The 18,960-nt window shown below is 38.7% G+C and overlaps 2 protein-coding genes across 8 annotated transcripts in view; both read right to left on the bottom strand.

Annotated features, from left to right (window-relative positions):
• The window catches only part of SLC26A5 (solute carrier family 26 member 5), a 56,501-nt gene extending 51,266 nt beyond the window's left edge, over positions 1 to 5,235 (bottom strand). For 2 of the 3 annotated variants that reach the window (XM_079931711.1, XM_079931710.1), the window contains exons 1-2: positions 5,093 to 5,235; positions 1,785 to 1,908 (exon numbers count right to left, since the gene is read on the bottom strand). The gene's annotated coding sequence lies outside the window, so the exon portion shown is untranslated. Of the gene's footprint in view, positions 1 to 1,784; positions 1,909 to 4,192; positions 4,620 to 5,092 lie in introns of those variants that run through there. The other variant, XM_079931712.1, reaches the window with a different exon arrangement.
• A 4,825-nt stretch (positions 5,236 to 10,060) lies between these two features.
• Positions 10,061 to 18,960, bottom strand: part of RELN (reelin) — a 697,060-nt gene continuing 688,160 nt past the window's right edge. For all 5 annotated transcript variants that reach the window (XM_079932058.1, XM_079932060.1, XM_079932059.1 and 2 more), the window contains one exon: positions 10,061 to 11,170. In XM_079932058.1, the coding sequence (XP_079788184.1) occupies positions 11,074 to 11,170 (97 nt within the window). In that variant the 3' untranslated portion in view covers positions 10,061 to 11,073. The remainder of the gene's footprint in view (positions 11,171 to 18,960) is intronic.

The following is an 18,960-nucleotide window of genomic DNA, read 5'->3' as shown; positions in this document are numbered from 1 at the left end:
ATATTCCCCAACCTAAGACATTATTTAGGATTAAGTCGGGCTCTGGGATTGGTCAGTGCTGAATTAGACCAAGTATGTCCAGGCTGCCAATTCACCCATGAAGATACCACTCCACGTACTGTGTATGGAAGATGCAGGGAACACGTAGGGATCATGGGCCACAAGCCCACATCTACCAACACATCTACCAACACAGAGCAGGTGGGATCCGATTTGCCTAAAGTTTAGAAAACTTGAGAATAAATGTGTAGGAGCTCTAAGACCACTAGCAGAGAGAAAAGAAATTAAGTGTAGCTCCTTGCAATCCATGAGCCTCCTTAGCCTTGTTTTACGTTTCCTTCTTAATGCCTTTCCATCTTTTGTCAACTTAGGTCCATTTCCCTTTACTGATCTGACAGTCACACATACACAGTTTTTTTTCTTCTTCTAAGTGTTTTGGGATACGAAGGGCAGTGGGAGGGAAAAAAGGGTAGGATAAAGAGAAATAAATTTCACGGATTACACTTTAATAACTCCTATCTCTAAACTGAAGAATAATTTTCAAAGTGTGAACATGTACAGAATTTACAATGTAATGGCAACAAGATTAGGTCCCAACAACTGATGAAAGTACACAATGTGCTCTTATCTCAATTCTGGTAACTCGATAGTCTACAACTACTTGAGAAGGTGTGAGGATCATTTTTTTATCTCAGTTTGGACACAGAAGCTCACATTTCAGCAACGATCGATGTGATCATCCTTATCCCTTGCTGACACCTCCCCAACCCCAGAAAGTCACAGATCACCTCTAGGAGAAACTTTCAATAGGCTAGTAAACACTGGCATGGATACCGAGAGAAGAGAGATAATCGTCTCTGGGGACCTTCAGGAACAGCTAATCATTTTAGATGGGCAGAGTTACACCTAATTCAGTCCATCAAAACGAACGAGGTGCCGAGAACTCGCAAAGCATTGTGGGAATATTGAAACCACGAGAAGGCACAGCATCTTCCCTGAATAAATTTAAATTGCTTGATTTGGACTGCTTCTTAGAAAGGTGTGTTTAGGCTTGGTTACCATGGAGTGGACGTAATGCTGGGCCAAGCTACGCATGAAAGCAGATTTTACTGCTTTTAGGTTACACAACCTTAGAATCAGTTCTTAGCATTTATTTAACCCAGTGATTCTCAATCTTGGCTGGACATTAGTGTTTCCTGGGGGTGTGGGGGGACTTGTAAAAAACAGAGATATCTGGGCCTGCCCCAGACCAATTAAATCAGAATCTCTGACCCAGTGTATACACATATTTTAAATAAACTCTCCAGTTCCATCAAATGCAGGGAACTACACAGTAGTTGAGAACCACTGATCCCATGACACACACTTCATCCATAGAAAAATTACGGTCCAAATAATTTAATTGATTTGTTACTTAACCAAGATCACATACCTAGTTAAGGAGAGAACTTGGATTAAAACCATGATCTCCATTAATTTAGTAATCCAGTTAATGTCTATCAATGACATTCTAGGGCTGTGACCAGTTACCTAGTTGTCACTCAAAGGTAAGATAAGTTAAAACTGGTTCATATCTAAGGATCAGTTAGGTTGGTCCTGATCCAAGTTAAAAGGAGACAGTAAACCGTGATGGTTCTGGCATTCTCTTTCTTACCATTTTCTTCCAAATAGTGCTACATGATATAGGCTTCTGGAAATATTAAGGAATCTTGTAGTCCAGGTAAAATTCATCACTACCTATGACTCACTCTCCCATTTTACTAGTTCCAGGGGCCTCTACTTACCCAGATCCAATGTGCAGCACACAGAGCAGGGGGCAGGGTCCCCAGATGGGAGGTCTAGTGCAGCTCAGTGAAATCCTGATCTGTGAGGCTGAGAGCTGGAGATGGGAGAGCTTGCTCCTTGGCCCTGGGGATAGAAGAAGGAAAGTTAGTCCACTGGTTACTGTTTCTTTTTAAAAGAATTTATGTCCAAAATATTCTTAATGCTGTCCACTCATTCCTAATACTAACCAACTCTCTCCAAGACACAACCACTGCTATCACAGTGGTTCACATTGAATATGGTAATTATATGATATATCTATCTCCTTCCCAAAGGTGAACTACTAGTATGTGTTGTGTGAGAGTAAGTTCAAATTTTGAACTCAACCATTCCCATATTAGAAAAGTTGGCAGGTGATAAACGGTTCTGAATGAGGCATCAGTGCTAAGAGAAAAATCATCTCAGAAACACTTTCCTTGAGAAGAAAAAGAAAAATTGAAAAACGAGATTCATGATGTTCAAGATAAAAGCTGATCTTGAGCAACTAAAAAATTAATAGGACTAATTTGTCTTCAGTCTTTTACAACTAATTATTACAACAATTATTACTTCCCATTCACAGAACACTTACTCAAAAGGCCAGATATTTATTCCATTTGAAGTAAATTAAAATATATCTACAGTCTGTGGATTTACCCACATCCTTGCTTCATTTCCATTTTCCTCCATCTACCTACCTTCTGACTTATTTACTGCTCCTGTTCTTTTTTTGTTTTTTTAATAAATTTATTTATTTATTTATTATTTTTGGCTGTGCTGGGTCTTTGTTGCTGTGCACGGGCTTCTCACTGAGGTGGCTTCTCTTGATGCAGAGCATGGGCTCTAGGCGCACAGGCTTCAGTAGTTGTGGCTCGTGGGCTCTAGAGCACAGGCTCAGTAGTTGTGGCTCACGGGCTTAGTTGCTCCACAGCATGTGGGATCTTCCCGGACCAGGGCTCGAACCTGTGTCCCCTGCATAGGCAGGCAGATTCTTAACCACTGTGCCACCAGGGAAGTCCCACTGTCCCTGTTCTTAAGCAAGATACCATGAATCCTCCAAAAGATACACAACATTCTAAATGAGTGTGCATTTTTTCTAGGGATCAAGTCCCTAGCTTTGGCCAGATTTTAAAAAAGGCCTGTCCCCTCCCCAAAAGTCCCCTAGAATACAACTGTTTTCAAGGGTAAAATTGGGAAGCTGATGATGATGTTGATGGCTTCTGGTATCTACAGTTAAAGGTTTTATGAAGTTGGTCTCTGGAACTATCTTTCAAAAGAAGGCTTGAAAGATTTCCTGAAACTGGATCTATCTTCCAAAAGAATGGACTTAGATAAGACAGTTTGGAAAGCACCAGAAATTAAATTTATTCATGCTGACTCTGTCTTCTTTCCTGCAAGATTTCACTAGTTTGAAACCAAAGGAAAGGAAAATCAACATCTAATTTTTCTTGTTGATTTTGACTTCATTAACTTAACGGTAATGCAAAGGCTAAGGAAAACGTACTTTCTTATTTAGTTGTATTACTTAGAAAACCTTTTACTTTGGAATTACTAAAACGCAGACCACCTGCAATGGCACGATAAAATTGCCAAATGATTAAGTTATCAGGGGCTACACATGGCATTTAGCATGAAGAGAAGCCCAACTGTTTTTGATTTTAAATTGAACAGGCACCGCATCTACACCTTACAAATCAGTCCACTGTTGTTGTTGTTGTTTTAATTACAAAGTTCCACCATCTTCCATTCTTCTGCAGCTCTTAGCAAAGCACCTCACACAGGAAAGGTGCTCAAATTCTTGTTGGATTGAGTCAATTCTTTTGGTATCACTCATAAATTAATGAGGAACGTGTAACTCTGTATAGTTTCAGAGTAGTTAAAGAGAAAAAAAAAAAAAAGAAAGAAATGCTACGTAACAGAATTGGGGCTTCAGGTGTTACTTAACAGGCTAGAATGCTTTCCAACAGTGCACTTAAGATATCAGCCATAGCAACCTTACCTACGAATTCTTCCCCCTGTTTCTTTCTAATGCACATTGGCTTGAATTTCTCTCTCCTGCCTCCCGTCCCCTGCCTGAAACTCTTCAGAAACAAAGAAACACTACAGAAATAATTAGGATTGCCTGGCAAAAACCTATTTCAAATTTCACTTCAGAAAGGCTTATGCATCCTATTGCATGCTTCAAATTCCTCTCCATTTCCAAGCTCACCTTAAATGATACATTTATATAACACTAGAGATTCCCAGTTCTCAGATAAGAAAAAGATGAATCAGTCCACCCTCCACCCCGAAATTGCCATTTTTGTTGTGTTTCCATTCAGGTTTTGAAAGTTTTAGACCCCACATTAATAGGTAGTCCTCATCACGGGGAGGAAAAGAATCTCCCCACCTGCCTCACAGCCTGTGTGACCGCCGCTTTAGGGTTTCCATCCTGCTTCATCGTGGGTCTGGCCCAGAGTGCGCCCCAGCTAGGCAGTCAATGCAAGCGAACTGATTTCCTGATCAACTGTTTTACAAGTCAGGGCTTTCGGAGGCCATCATATCAGGGCGGCTATTACGGTAGAGCGCCCACTGCTTAGGCCGGAGACTTGTCTTAGGCGGGAGGCCACCACTACCAAATTCTAGGGCAGGAAGGCTCTCAGCAAGCCCTCCGCTCAGGGAGAGGCCGGAGACCCAAGGTTCAAACGTCCCCTGGGCGCCGGGAGGAGGCGGTGAGCAGCCCAGTTTCCGAACCACAGCTCCCCTGGGGGAACCAGAGCCGTCCAAGCGGCGAGCGCACCCCGGCTCCCGGCTTGGCCGGGGGCGGTGCCGGGCTCCAGGAAGAAGACGAAGGGCAGCACCGGGGCTGGGGTACACGCGGCCTGAGGCTACGCATAGCGGGTTAAGGCGGAGGGTTCTGGGCGCCTGAGAGACTACGAAAACAAAACTGTAAAGACCAGAGGGTTGCGTTAGAACCACAGGGACGCACACGTCCAGTGAAGACGCAAACGTCGGGTAAAGAAGCTGTGCGGCCGCGGCCTCGGGGGGGCGGGTTGGCAAAGGAAGGCGCTTCTTCTGACTTTATCCTGTCAGGGGTGAGAGACGGCCAAGGCGTGGGCACGTCAAATGTTGAATTCGTTTTAGGAAAGGGGTTTTCGGAGAGGTAGAGAGCCCGAGACACAGAGCGGAGCTAAAGACGCCGGGAGAGGCGGCGACGCAGCGAGTCCCGTGGGCCCCCGCGGACCAGGCGGGGGGCGCTCCGCGCGCGCCGCGGCCGCTCCCGCCCCGGCCCCGGCCCGCGCGCACTCACCGGCCGGCGCTGCCCGGCGCTGCCCTGGGCGGAGCCGCCGCCCCGCCGCGCTCCGGAGCCGCTGCCGCCTCGACGCCGCGCCACTGCTCCCCAGACCGGCAGTGGAGGCGCGGCGCCCGGCGCGACCCGTAACCCGAGCCCGCCCCGCCCCCCGCCGCGCCGCGCGACCCCTGCGCCTCAGAGCCTCCTCTCGAACTTCTAAGGTGGAAGGAAAGCCACACCCCGCGCGTCCAGCCCAGCAGTGCTGCGCGAGCCACACCCACGCTCGTCGCCCGCGGCCCACGGACTCCTCAAGATGGGATTCGTGTAGCAAGCAGAATAGACAAGCGAGAGTATTCAAGCGGGAAACATTTCATTGCTTACTGTCATTTTTTTTTAAATGAAAATACCCTAACAGATATTTCAAAATACACTCATTATGGAGACTCACGTTGACACAGGAACAATGACAATACTGAATTGACAGTGCAGTTGTTTTGTTTTGTTTTTGCGGTACGCGGGCCTCTCACTGTTGTGGCCTCTCCCGTTACGGAGCACAGGCTCCGGACGCGCAGGCTCAGCGGCCATGGCTCACGGGCCCAGCCGCTCCGCGGCACGTGGGATCTTCCCGGACCGGGGCACAAACCCGTGTCCCCTGCATCGGCAGGCGGACTCTCAACCACTGCGCCACCAGGGAAGCCCTGTTTTGTTTTTTAAAGCTTTGACGAATTGCCTCGGATGAACACTACCTGCAAACATGCACGACAGATTCTTTCCCAGGCATTCGAGTTAGAATTTACAAATCAGCTTTTGTTTTTTATTAAGTAATGCAACATAATATGCAATTTAGGAGAAAGGAATATAAATGGAGGGGAAATGGAGGCTAGAAAGAAGGAAGGGATAAAAGAAGAAGCAAAGAGGGAAGGGAAGAGCCTGTTTTATTTTTAACACCTAGGATAAAAGAGAGCACCGTGGCCAGAGTGCACGAATCCAAGAAGGTGAGGGGTAGAAATGATTTCAATATAAAAACTTTCCTCTGGCTTTGTCTTAGCAAGGATTATGGTTGGCTCATTAGGGTCATTTTTTCTTTCTTTCTGCTTTTGTGCGTTTCCAGAGTGCATACTGTTGTGACACATATGATGAGCTAGCTATTTGGCAGCGGGTCTTAAAGCTGAAAAGCGCGCTTGGAGACCCAGTGGCGTCTGAGCAGAGGCCGGGTATCACCCTCGCAGCGCGGGACGGGAGAGCTGGAAATTTCCTCTCTACTCCATAGGAGGGCACTCTCGTCAAGAGCACCGCACCAGGCTAAGAGTCCTGTGATGAGGAAGTTACTGGTATCTCGGCCTGTGTGTAAAACCAATTTTGCTTTTGTTCAAGCTTTGATCATCTCTGAATAAATCCTAACAGAGTGAGATACTGAGAAGGAATGGGATTCCTGTGACATGAATTTCTATTGTCGTCCATTTGACACTGGTCTTTGCCATCTTAGGAGATTACCTTGTCACACACAGGTCCTGCAACCCAGTACTTAAACTATAATGTACATGGGAATCACCTGAGGATCTTGTTAAAAATCCAGATTCTGATTCAGTCGGTCTGGGTTGGGCCTGAGATATGCACTTCTAACAAGCTCCTAGGTGGGGCTGGTGGGCCGATTGGAGGACCAAATATTGAGTAGCAACACTGTAGACAGGTGGATTATAAACTATTTTTGGAAGTAGTGCTCAGGTACCTAATATAATAACAATTGTAATAGTAATACCGAGTAACACTTATTCAGTGCTTGGCACATGTGCTTGGCATTGTTCTAAGCACCTTACCTGTATTAACTTATATCACAACAACTTTGTGAGTTAGTGCTATTGTTTCTAGTTTAGAGATGAGTTTACTTTCAGTTTGGTGGCTTGATTTAATTTTTGAACTTGTAGATTAACATTGACCTCCAAAGTGAAAGCTATACAAATGTTAATAGTTAGAGAAATGTCTTCCCTCCTTTGTTCCACTCATGCCACCCAATCCCCCCCGGGAAGTAACCAACTTCATGATTTTGTCTTATTCTTCCTGGTTTCTCTCCATAAAGCTAAGCAGGTATAGCTATGTGTTCTGTTTCCTCTTCTTTCTTAAAGAGTGACTGTAAATGCTCTTTTGTGCTTAGCTTTTTTCACGTCCCAATATCTATGGAAATCACTCCATATCACTTCACAGAGATTATCCTCATTCTTTTTTACAGTTACATAATACTCCATTGTGTATATGTACCACACTGTGTTCAAACACTCATGTATGTTTGGATATTTATGTAGTTCCCAACATTTTATAGTTATAAATATTTTATTACAGTTAGGAAATTTAGAGGAAGACCAAATAATCAACTTCGAATCACCTAAACTATGAACATGAAAGAAATTACATTAAAATTAGGAATGCCTGGGTCTCTTCAGTGTTTAAGGGAGTTGTTTAGTTTTTGTTACGGTGATTGCAGAGGTGGTGAAAAGCGCCTGACTTATCATAGTATGTCTGTTTTCCATGGATAGTAACATTAAGGGATTCTTATAATAATTTTGCTGTAAGTTAGTTTACTGTCTCTAGATTTACTGAGGCAATATTTCTTACACACAGTTTCTGTGCCTTTTTATTATTCACATGTATGTCCATATATTATTCAACCAGTATTCTCTCCATAAAAGTCATGTTTCCAGACTTAACTTTTCTTTCTCTGCTGTATTGGCATGGTTTCTGGACACTGGAACCAGGGGCTGGAATAAGGTAATAAGGCCGCTGGAGAGAGGCAGACTTTCCCATTGTCATTGCATGGTCTTCTGTGTCTATAAAGACAGCATCCATTTCCATCCATGTTGGGTTTAAAAAATACTGTAAAAATTCATTTATAATAAGCACCCAAAGGACTAAATAGAAGATACAGTTATGATGACAAGCTCCTCTCACCTCTGAACTGGGATTCTTTCAGTAACAGCTATTTTTTTTCTTTTCCTTCCTTAGATACAATGTCTTCCACATCTCCCACTCTGATCTTATTTCCTCACCCGAGGTAACTACCATCATGCATTTGTATGTATCACTCCCATACATGCTTTTATAGTTCTGCAACGTATGCATGTATTCATAAGCAATATACAGTATTTGCAAGTTTTAATATTTGATAAATGGCATCATACATTTATAATTTTGCAACTTTTGTTGTTATCGTTAATAGGTATACTCTAAGTTTATCCATTTTCACCACCAATGTTCTATTATGCAAATAAATCACAATTTATCCATTCTCTTGTTGATGTACACTTGGATTGCTTCCCATTATTTGCCAAGTAATGCTGCTGTGAACATTCTTGCACAAATCTCTTTGTGTATACATGTGAGAGTTTTACTATGGTAAATACCCAGAAGTAGCTTCGTCATGCTGTATACACAAATACAATTTTTACTGATATTGTAACATATTCACTGTTACTAATACTATACTACTCTCTACAAAGATTTGTATTAACCGTATTTTCTTATTTTCAGTATTCTTGATGTCCTAGCATCTGGGGTCTTGCTGACATATACAATTTGCTGTCAAAAATATCAATTGGAAAACATTAAAATGAATGGGTACATGTTTTAAGTGATCCCCTCTAATTCTTTCTTTAACCTTGGAACATAAGGAAGAGAGTACTAGTGACAACCTCAGTTTGGGGAATTTTTAAAGTAATATAGGTGTTATTTCTTAGGTAAAAGGTAAAATATGTGTGATATTGAATATATTTAAATTAGATATGAGTGTAGTTTACATTAAAATGTACAGTGAATAAGAGACAACAGTGTAGAAACCATGGAAACTTGGTCATACAAATACTTTTTATCAGTTACTAAACTTTGTTTCCTTTAGCAAGATACGTCAGTTGAGCCAACAATACTTGAATTCCTACTTTAACTGTGTTTTCAAATTAAATAAACCAATAGATGTGAGTCCCAACTTATGCTATTAAAATTTCGAGGAGATGAATTGGTGGGGAGTTCAAATCCTGTTCTGATGGCGAGACACATGGATGGGAGCACTGAAAATATCTCAGCCGTAGGCAGGGGGTAGTTCTATGGCACATATAAGTTACTTGGAAAGATGAGGCTTTGGGAAAAATTCAACCCCTCGTACCAATGAAAAAAATGAAACTAAAATACCACCAAATGGTGAACCAGCAGCAGATAATTTGTGAACGAAGAATCAACAATTAAGATACAATATTTAGAAATATTTATGGGCCACATATGCACCGAATTATACAATATGTCATATATTAGGTAGAAAAAAGAAGGCCTTGTATCTCCAAGGCAATGATTTACAATGGATTTGATACCAGACTCAAAATAAAATTTAACTAAACTTCTCAGTGAGATCATCCCTTATCCTTTCAATGGGAAATCCAATAATTTCCAATCTCATTGGAGATCATCCAATGAGAAATACTACTGCCACTCAGCCCTTTATTACCTGGGTATATTTTTTTAGCCCTCTGGAAAGCCAACAAATTCAACAATATCAACATATTTATTTTTTTGTAGATGTTAAAAACAAGCAGGGAAAATGTCTCAATCAGCATTTTTATCCTCAACACTTAGCACAGTGCCTGTCAAATAGCAAGTACTCAGTAGATATCTGCTGAATGAATGCATGAGTACTTATTATGAGTACTTATTATGAGCTAGGAATTATGTCAGCAGCTAACAAAATTTTCAGGAGTTAAATAATTTTCAAAATTCTCTACTGGCTTTTCTTAGTGTAATTACAGAGTGAATAATAGAAAAAAACTGAGTAAGAGAAAAATGGCAACATTGAGAGTGTGGCTTCATAATTGCTATTATCAATGATGAAACAAAATAAAAAAACAGTAAATATATTTGACACTGTTCTTTCCAAACCTGACCAGGCTTACAAATCCTACAGAAAATTTAATTAACAGTAAATAAAGACAAATGAACTTCCAATGGCTTTTGAACATAATTTTTATTTAAGCATGGGCTTTTAGCATGGTTCACCCTAGAGCACAACCTTTTCATTAAGTTAATAGAGAGTTCAGGGCTACCGGGCCATTATAATGTTGCTGGTGTTGGTACAACTTCATCAGAAAGGTATGAATATGACCCGCAGGAAAAACAATCCACAAAGAGAACACAATGAAAACATCCACTGTTTCACAAATCACTCTGTTACCACAGACACAAAATGGCAGTTACTGTTAGTAAATCAGCCACAGAACACTTTAAAAGAATCTTTAGACAAGGAAATGGGAATTCCTTTGTGGGAGACAGGGTCTTCATCCACAATTTTTAATTAGAAAATATTTCAAGGTCAGGCATCTTTCTTATCCACAAAACAACGCTAAGCCAACATACATTTCAAGGGGTGTATTAAAGGAGATACCATATTTTTACAACTATCCTCTTGAGTAGGTATTTCAATGAATTTTCTGCAGAATATAAGTAGCCTGAAATTCAGCAGCAAAATATTGCAACATAAGTAAATACAGTGTCAATGTGTTGTTATATTGTAGAAGAGAATACATAAAGGACAAACAATGATAATTTAATCATATGAAACATGATACATAGCTGAAATACAGTCCACTTAAATAGCTTTGTGACCAAGAATGTTAAATACTGTACTAAATGCCATTTTAAACATAAAATCTCTTAAACTTTTGTGCTTAAACTTTTTTTTTCTGTTAAACTATTTCTTATTTTCAATACTGCCACTGTAACTGATATTACCACAGATCACAATTTGCACAGACACATCAACATGAAGACATTTACTTATGAGAAAATAAGTCACTTGTCATTAGTTCACAGTGTGGGAAAGTGGTGTATACTCAGTCTTGAGAAGGGCTTTCAGTTAATCACCAAGTCCTTCACAGAAATTTCCTGATATCAGATGCAGTACAAGATTTAAAAGAACGGAAAACAACACATCACAAGTTGGAAGGAAAAATAAACTTTTTGATTCCTCATGGGTATCGTCTAAGTGACCTTCGTCTTCTGTTGTAGAAGTGCCTGAGCCCATGTTGTCGTGAAAAATTCATCATGTAATTTTGTTTGCGAGTGCTGTTAAAATCAGAAAGGATAGAGGCAGGGGAGGGAAAGGAGAAAGAGCATGTAAGTCCCATCATTGAAAGCACAATCTAGGACCTTAGTCTAGGTCCTAAGTTACCCTGATACTTATTTGAAAATTTTCAGGGTTAACAGGTCATGCTGACATTACCACCCCAGGACAGAAGAACTAAAGGCTGACACCTGAATTCACTGCCTTTGGCCTTGAAGAAATCCCCTTCTTTTCATGAGTGAGGTCCGAACCAGAAAAAATGGTAAATTCTCTTGATTCATTGCAAAAGTGGACTGAAACTCTTTGGATCTTTAATTTTATTCTTGAACTCTTTCTGAAAACATTTACCTGGATGGAGTTCATTTGAGACTAAGTGCGTGCTGTACCCATTACCTTATTTAAATACACCTTTAACAAGTAGAAAGCATAATTTGATTCTTTCAGCAAACATTTTCATTTAAAGCTTAAAAAGCAGAAACAAACAAAAGGAAAACAAACTTGTTATCTGAATCAGCTTGACCTTCCTATTTTATGCAGTCTCAGGGGCAAAATAAGGAAGTAAGTTTTTTTCTCATAAGGTCGGATTCCACTGCCTTCCTCAAACAATAAGCAGCTTGGGTCATATTCTATACACATGGCCTTATGAAGGAGACACCCCACTAAAAAAAGATCATAAAATACTAAGAAAGTGTAATTCAATGTATAGATGTAAATATATGTGTATATATTCCCCCCATGTATGTACATACACGTTCATGCATACATACTCTACGTGAAGCTGATAAAAATACTGAAAATGGATTTTAGGAGCCTGTAGGAATATGCACGATACTGGTAGAGACAGCTGTTAAAGTTCTGGTAAGGAAAATGTAATTTAAAAAGGATCATTATCCATAAGGTCACTGACAAGAATCAGACTCCTTTCACACATGGACTGGAGTGACAACATGTCTCTATGTAGCACTGAAGTGTGGTTTTTAAGTGTGAGCCTCTTAGTGTTTTCCAAATCCACTGAGTCTCTTGAATACTGTCTGGTCCTAAAGTCTTTTCCTCCTTAATTTTATGGGAACACAAAATGCGTATGGAGCAGGACAATGTCATGTGATGTGCTATCACCATGAAGGTCAGTCATGAACTTGAGTGACCATGAACTTGAGTCACCGTGAAGAGGTGGGAATGGATAATTTTGCACCGAGCAGTGTATTCTTCTGAGTTATTAATGATCAACAGACCAGGCAAGGTGTAAAATGATACTGTTTTACCTAGGATATTATCCTAACACTTGTAACATACAGAAACCTTTAAAATAGGATTTTCTAGATGTTTGATCATTCGAAAAGAAGATTTATAATAAAATCTCTCAAAGGAAAATGCATAAAGTGAACTTCATCAGATATGTTTAATCAAAAAGCAATAGTATCTGTGCTGAAAACTTGATAAAAAGAAGACATCACATTGATATATATTTTGCAAAATAAAGTGCTAATAACTTTTCACCCTGGATTTCTATACTATAAAAATGCTAACTAGAAACTATAGAATGGAAACAAAATATACTCTGAAGACACTGTAGACAAAAAGAAAAAAATCAGGTTTCGTCTTCAGGTAGCTTGACTATCCTCCTTGCTCCCCTGTATCAACCAAGTTGACCCATTTCAATGTCACAGTTGAAGAAGGAAATGAATGTATCCATTATTCATTAGCTGCTATAAGTACTAGTTGCTGCCTATGTAAAGTCTAGTTACAAAAAACGGACAACGACCTAATGTATTGAACTAATCAAGTGTCAGGAGAAAGAATCCTCTCACCTCTTTGGTCACAGAAGATTGGGACTGGCACTAGCTGTCTTCCTGCTAGCATCCTAGGACATCTTGTGGCCCTTTCCCTGAATTTCCCTGAGCTATTACAGTGGCCCCCTAAGCTAGCCTCCACATTCTCTCCCCTTATGAAAGAAACACCACTGAAAAGATACTATGAAATACTAAGAAAGTATCACCGAATGTGTAATTGTATGTATGTGTGTGTGTGTATCTTCCCACACATACGTACAATTAATTTTGCACACCAGTTTCAGCAAACTTTCCCTCAAATGCTGGCTTTATCTTGTTAAAAAAAACAAACAAAAATACCCCATTCATAATCCTTGTAAGTCAACTTCGCCAGCTATTTCAAGTCCTCCACATGTTTCACCTTACTCTGTTTTTCAAGTCCTTTCATCCGCTACACCTCACACAGTCATCTCTATTCGAACTCACCTTGAGCCCCTTCCATCTGCCTTATTGGACAATCCCCAACACAGCTTCCTCAAATTTCTACTTATTTTTCAAGTATCACATTTTCTTTCTTGCTCACCCGCTGCAGTAGGGATTTCCCCCCCTCCTGTGAACCCTCATACTGCTCATTTTCTGCTTTGCTTGGAGATGATTTGTGTTCACATCTTGGCTCCCCATGACTAAACTGCGGTGGGTGTCGTGGATGGGCCCCACTCCCTCCAGCCCCACATCATAGCGCTGAGCCTCCTGCCTGACCCCTGGGGGGTCAAGGCATGTTTGTTGAACTTATGGTGACTTACTGATTGGATTCCTGTTGTAAATCATTACTCTTTAACTATAAGGAATAATTGCAAAGTTAAAGCAATGAAAATATTCTGTTGAAAACACATTTAAAGATAAAAGGTACTCAAAGAGAATTTAAAATAGTTAAAATATCTTACATGGAAAAAAGATAAACTCAGAACACTCAAGATATTTAGTTACCTTAATGTGACCGAGATGGACATGAAAGTGACCTCAATATCCGGGAACAAAGGAACATTTAATTTGAACAAAAGTTGATGTGCATGTTTAATGGCTTTAAAGCAACTTCTCCATATAACTATTTACTTACTATGGACTGATTTAAATTCTTCATTTTTGTATGTGAGAAAATAAATATTAACAGGTTGCAGATCTTTTAATACCTTGATAATCGATCAGTCCAGCTTGGAAGCTGACTTTTACCTTAGGAGGCATGTTGATTCATTGGATACCCTTTAATTTTGAATACATTTTCGTATCAGTAGCGTATCTTTGGATCTCTGCGAATGTTGATATGCACTCAGCATTTGCTATAGATGTCTAGTGTTTTGTAGTCACATTAGAAATGGCCACATTTTCAAATCACACTTGAAACTAACTAGTAATTTTGTTATGTAAAGCATAAATATCTCTGGAGACAGTTAAGTTGGAACCTAACAAAGCAGACTTTTCCAGTTCATAAGCTTTTGAAAATCAAGCACCATGGGAAGCTATACCGAAGTGCTGCCTGCTTCGAAGACCATTTAATAAACTGTCATGGTTATTAAACTTGTGGCTTCTAAAATGTCTAAGTTATAGGATTGGGCATTAGGGGAATGTTAAACAAGTTTAAAGATCTCATGCTTATTATCTTCTTTTGTGAAGCAGATCTGAGAGCCTATTTTTGGTTTTGATACATGTAGATGTATAGTTATAGATAAACTTATAACCCAAATAATTAAGGTGTGGTGGAAAATTTTAAGGATTTATTTCTTCATTGTGATTATAGGGGAAAGTATTTTTATTATAATTCCAGTGAAAGCAGGTAATATTCATCCCAAGGCATATCAACTACAGTACTTATCAATTTGCTTTGATTCTGAATAGAACTAGGTCCATTTATAAACTCCCATTAATGAGTTAAGTCACTGAAGGAAGGGAGAACGATAACTTCTTGGAAATGCTAACTTAAATTTCCATTATCACTGAGGGAATTTGGGGACTTTAGACAGCATATGGAATAATAAAATGTTTCCCTGTTTCTGCATAGGAAATACGGATATTGCAAGTTTTTTCAAGAACTAGTGACTGTTCTCTCGAACGGCTCTTCTTCACTGGAGCCACTATCTTAGGTTATTATTATGAAAAAATTTGACTGATTTTTAATTGATTCTAAAGGAAATGGGGAAGATAGAGACTTGGCAGAAGTAATTTGAACTCAGAAATTTAGGCATTTTTACTGTTCGGTAATTTATTTTTCATCAAAACAAAATGATACAATAAATAATATTTTATATCAATGCAAAAATAAGAATCCAGTCACTGCCATTATCTTTCAGAGAAATACTGATGAGAGTAGAATGGGAAGCTGCCACTGAAACTAATCAATGAAACTGCCCTGCATATAAAAAAGAAAGTACATTTTACTTTCAAGGCCATGTGTTTTCAGGAGGGCTACATGTAGATTAGTGTGGGCTCATACATCTCACAAATGTAGAAGGTTTCATTTTTCTTTTCCCTGCTGACTGGGGATAGGAATAATATCTGATATTGTGTACCTTGGGGAATTGTAAGGATTAAATGAAAGCTTCTAGTAGAATATGCAGATGTTTAATAAATGATAAACATTTTACCTTCTTTCCTAAGTTTTAAAGTATCTCTATTAGAGAGCAAATGGAAATATATACTTAAAAAGGCCAGTCTTACCTAAGGATATCATCTAGAACTCACAAATATTATGAATAAACCCATTCCCTTTTGCCTGTTCGTTTTTTAACTTAGAATAGAATTAAGAAGTCTAGGCATCCTCACTCATGTCCAGCACAAGAGATCTTTTGAAAGACACTGCATGTAATCAAAGCCCTGAGCTCTTTTCCACACATTTCTATTTTCACTTTCCCCTCATAACAAACTTACAAACTGTTAACATTTCAAGAGCACCTAACAAAATCCCAGGCACAGAGTCAAACATTCAAATGAAGGAATGCTGACTGGTACTCTGATCTATGCTCTTGTGCCCCTTACTGTATACATCAGAAAATTACCACAATTTGGCTGAACTCTGAGTTTACATGATCTAGGTTTCAAGTGTTCCAGTATATTTCAGTATCCCATATAACTTTGTTTTCACAGGTTTTTTTTCAGTTGCAAAGGTCTTCTACAAAACTTCTCAGTTAATGTAGGTAACACTGATGAAACTATTAGTAAACAGTTCCCCGGAATTAGTAAGAAGACTTACCTTACTCTAGTGGAAAACCAATGACAGCAAATAATGAAATATAACACAAGTTAAAAAATGCCTTTCAACACATGCAGCACTGTGATTAGTCATAAAAGTCTGATCAGGTTTAGATGCGATAAAGGATTTTTCATCTCTTTTGAAAATAAAAATTAAAGAAGTTATTTCTTATTCTTCTATACCTAATATATACATATATTTAACTTTTCTATGTAATGCAACATGCAATATTTGCTCATAACCATATGTCAAGGTACATGTAGCTATAGTACTACATTTGGCATAAATGTTGCATATAAAGTATAAATATGAAAGTAATAGTTTAATAACTACCATTAATTTTATTATTTGATTTTTCAATTATTTACATTTTAGAACATACTTATTCCTGAATATATTAAGGAATGGGCTCTTAAAAATACGTAAGTCCTCTATATCAAACAACACAATCAAATTTAATAAAGGATAAATATGCTTTGCAACAAATGTAATATGCTGTTCTCCATAAATCATTTGTGCCAAAAATGTGACAGTATCTTGATAATGAATACATGAGGGAATGGCCATGATGGAACTCATATTATAAAATCTGATAAATGCCTTTAAGACCATAGTTAGCAGCATATTCATTTCCAATTCTCAGCAAATGTGGTAATAATTCACTTTTTAGTAAATCAGTTCACAAAGGCTGACTCTTTACCGAGCAATTTGCTTTCAAGGTACACATGCAAAAATTGGCCCGCTTCATTGTACACATGACAGGTTGTGACTTAGACACGTACACAGGAAATGTGATGTGTGAATGAAATGCAGAGTTGGGTGAGGGAGATTCTTAGGGTAGAAGGATGAGTGCCCGGCAATAAGACAAAGGATTCCCTTTTATCCTAAGAAGAACCCCACCAGCATGGATCTTGTGAGGGATCTGCCCAAATGTATTCAAAAACATTTACTGAAAAACAAATATTCTACACTAGCCAATGAATTCAGAGAAATTAGGTTTCTGATGCTTGATTGTCAATGACTGTGTTAAGCTGCATCACTCAGACTTTACGGATGAGGACTTTTTGTAAGCTAGTGAGGCTGGAAAAAAGTGATCTGTCAATTCAGTTCATCTGTTCTGTGGCAGATTAGCAAGGGCTTATCATCATGAAGTGCTTTTCATGTGCAGGTTTTATTGAAAAACATCATCAGAGTGGGGAGATTACACTCTCAAACAAGCATAAGGCATAAGTGACTTCGCTTGTTAAATGCTAAAACTGTGGTTTTTATCTTTATGGTGTGGGGCTTATTCTGTATATCCATATTTATGAAACCCAAATCCTTCTGGATGGAGATTTTAGAATTAAACCATTAAATTAAAAATATATTCTCTATCTTGCTCATTTAGGATGCACTCCTAAACTCTGAAATATTTTCAAAAGTGCTACATTTTTTTCTCATCAAACTCATGTATCTTCTTGGTTAATATGGGCAGTACTGACGTTAGACTCAAGATACCATGCGTGACCACAGTTTTTCTTTCTAGGAGTTTTTAGCATGTGTCCTTAGTGCACATGCACAAAAGCTAAACTATGGTAATAAAGCTAGATTAGGGCCAATCTTTACTCAGAAAAGAAAATATATTCTAAAAATGTATACCCCCAACCATTGGTTGCAAAAAACATATTAGTTGCCCTATCTGTGGCATTCAATTAGGCAGGGCTTGTATCTCTTGAGATATGCACCTCAGCCTCCTGTTCCCTCCACACTTAAGGAGTTAACATTACTAGTTCCTATAACTAAGTGTTATTATACAAAAGTATAGTTAATTAGGAGGATATTTTGAATTTAATAGGGTTTTATGGGAGTATTCCACCTCTCCATTTCTAAATATACATCTACTGCAGCAAAGTTATAATTAGTAATATTTGTGAATTGTGACATGAACCTTGGCTGGCTTCTTTGTGCTTTACTTGGTTGCAAGACACTTGGAAAAATTATTATATTTTATTTTTCTGAATTATCTGGAACTTCATTTTTAAGCTCATCAAATGAATGAATTAAAGTAACTGTTTTGTAGAGCTACTAAGGGCATATTAACTAGCAAATGCCTTAAAACTTTTTGCGACTCTTCTGAAAATAAGCAGTTTGAAAGAATACAGTGGCATAGAAATATTAAAGCCTAAGACAAGAGCAAAACATCAAAAACATAGTTCTGAAAATATAATTTCTTTGTACCGTATTTTTTAAACAACTCATTGATTGAACTCAGCTTTATGAAGTATTTCTTCTTTCCAAAAAAGAAGGAAAACAAAGTGACTCCTTTAGTTTTAACAAATTTTAACATATTATATAAATACACACACATATTTATATAAATATATAAAATTTTACGGTTACACGTGTAAAGTTATAATTTAAAATTATTCACCAGAAGACTGAATAAAACTCAAGTCATGCAATACTCTGCATGTGTGGCAATGCTCTTTTCTCATTTGAAATGTTTTAGTGCCCTGAGACTTTGAAACAATCATGCAGAATAAGAGCAGACAGGTGCCTACGTGCTAACTTCTTCGAAGTCTTAAAATTCTGGAGATGGAATAAAAGTGAAGTCTTTATAAATACAGATTATTGCTCCAGAAGAATACCAGAAATGCTAGGTTTCTGGTATCTTATATAATCTGACCTTGATTCTTGTAATAATATCATGATTCTGGTTACTGCTTATAAAAATTAATACCAACAGCAGGTATACCAGAAGGTTCCCTGGGGAGCTGTGTGGTGAGAACCTCTGAGGCAG

The sequence above is a fragment of the Stenella coeruleoalba genome, assembly GCF_951394435.1.
Source record: "Stenella coeruleoalba genome assembly, chromosome: 9".
NCBI lineage: Eukaryota > Metazoa > Chordata > Mammalia > Artiodactyla > Delphinidae > Stenella > Stenella coeruleoalba.
This window is presented reverse-complemented; position numbering and strand designations above follow the sequence as displayed.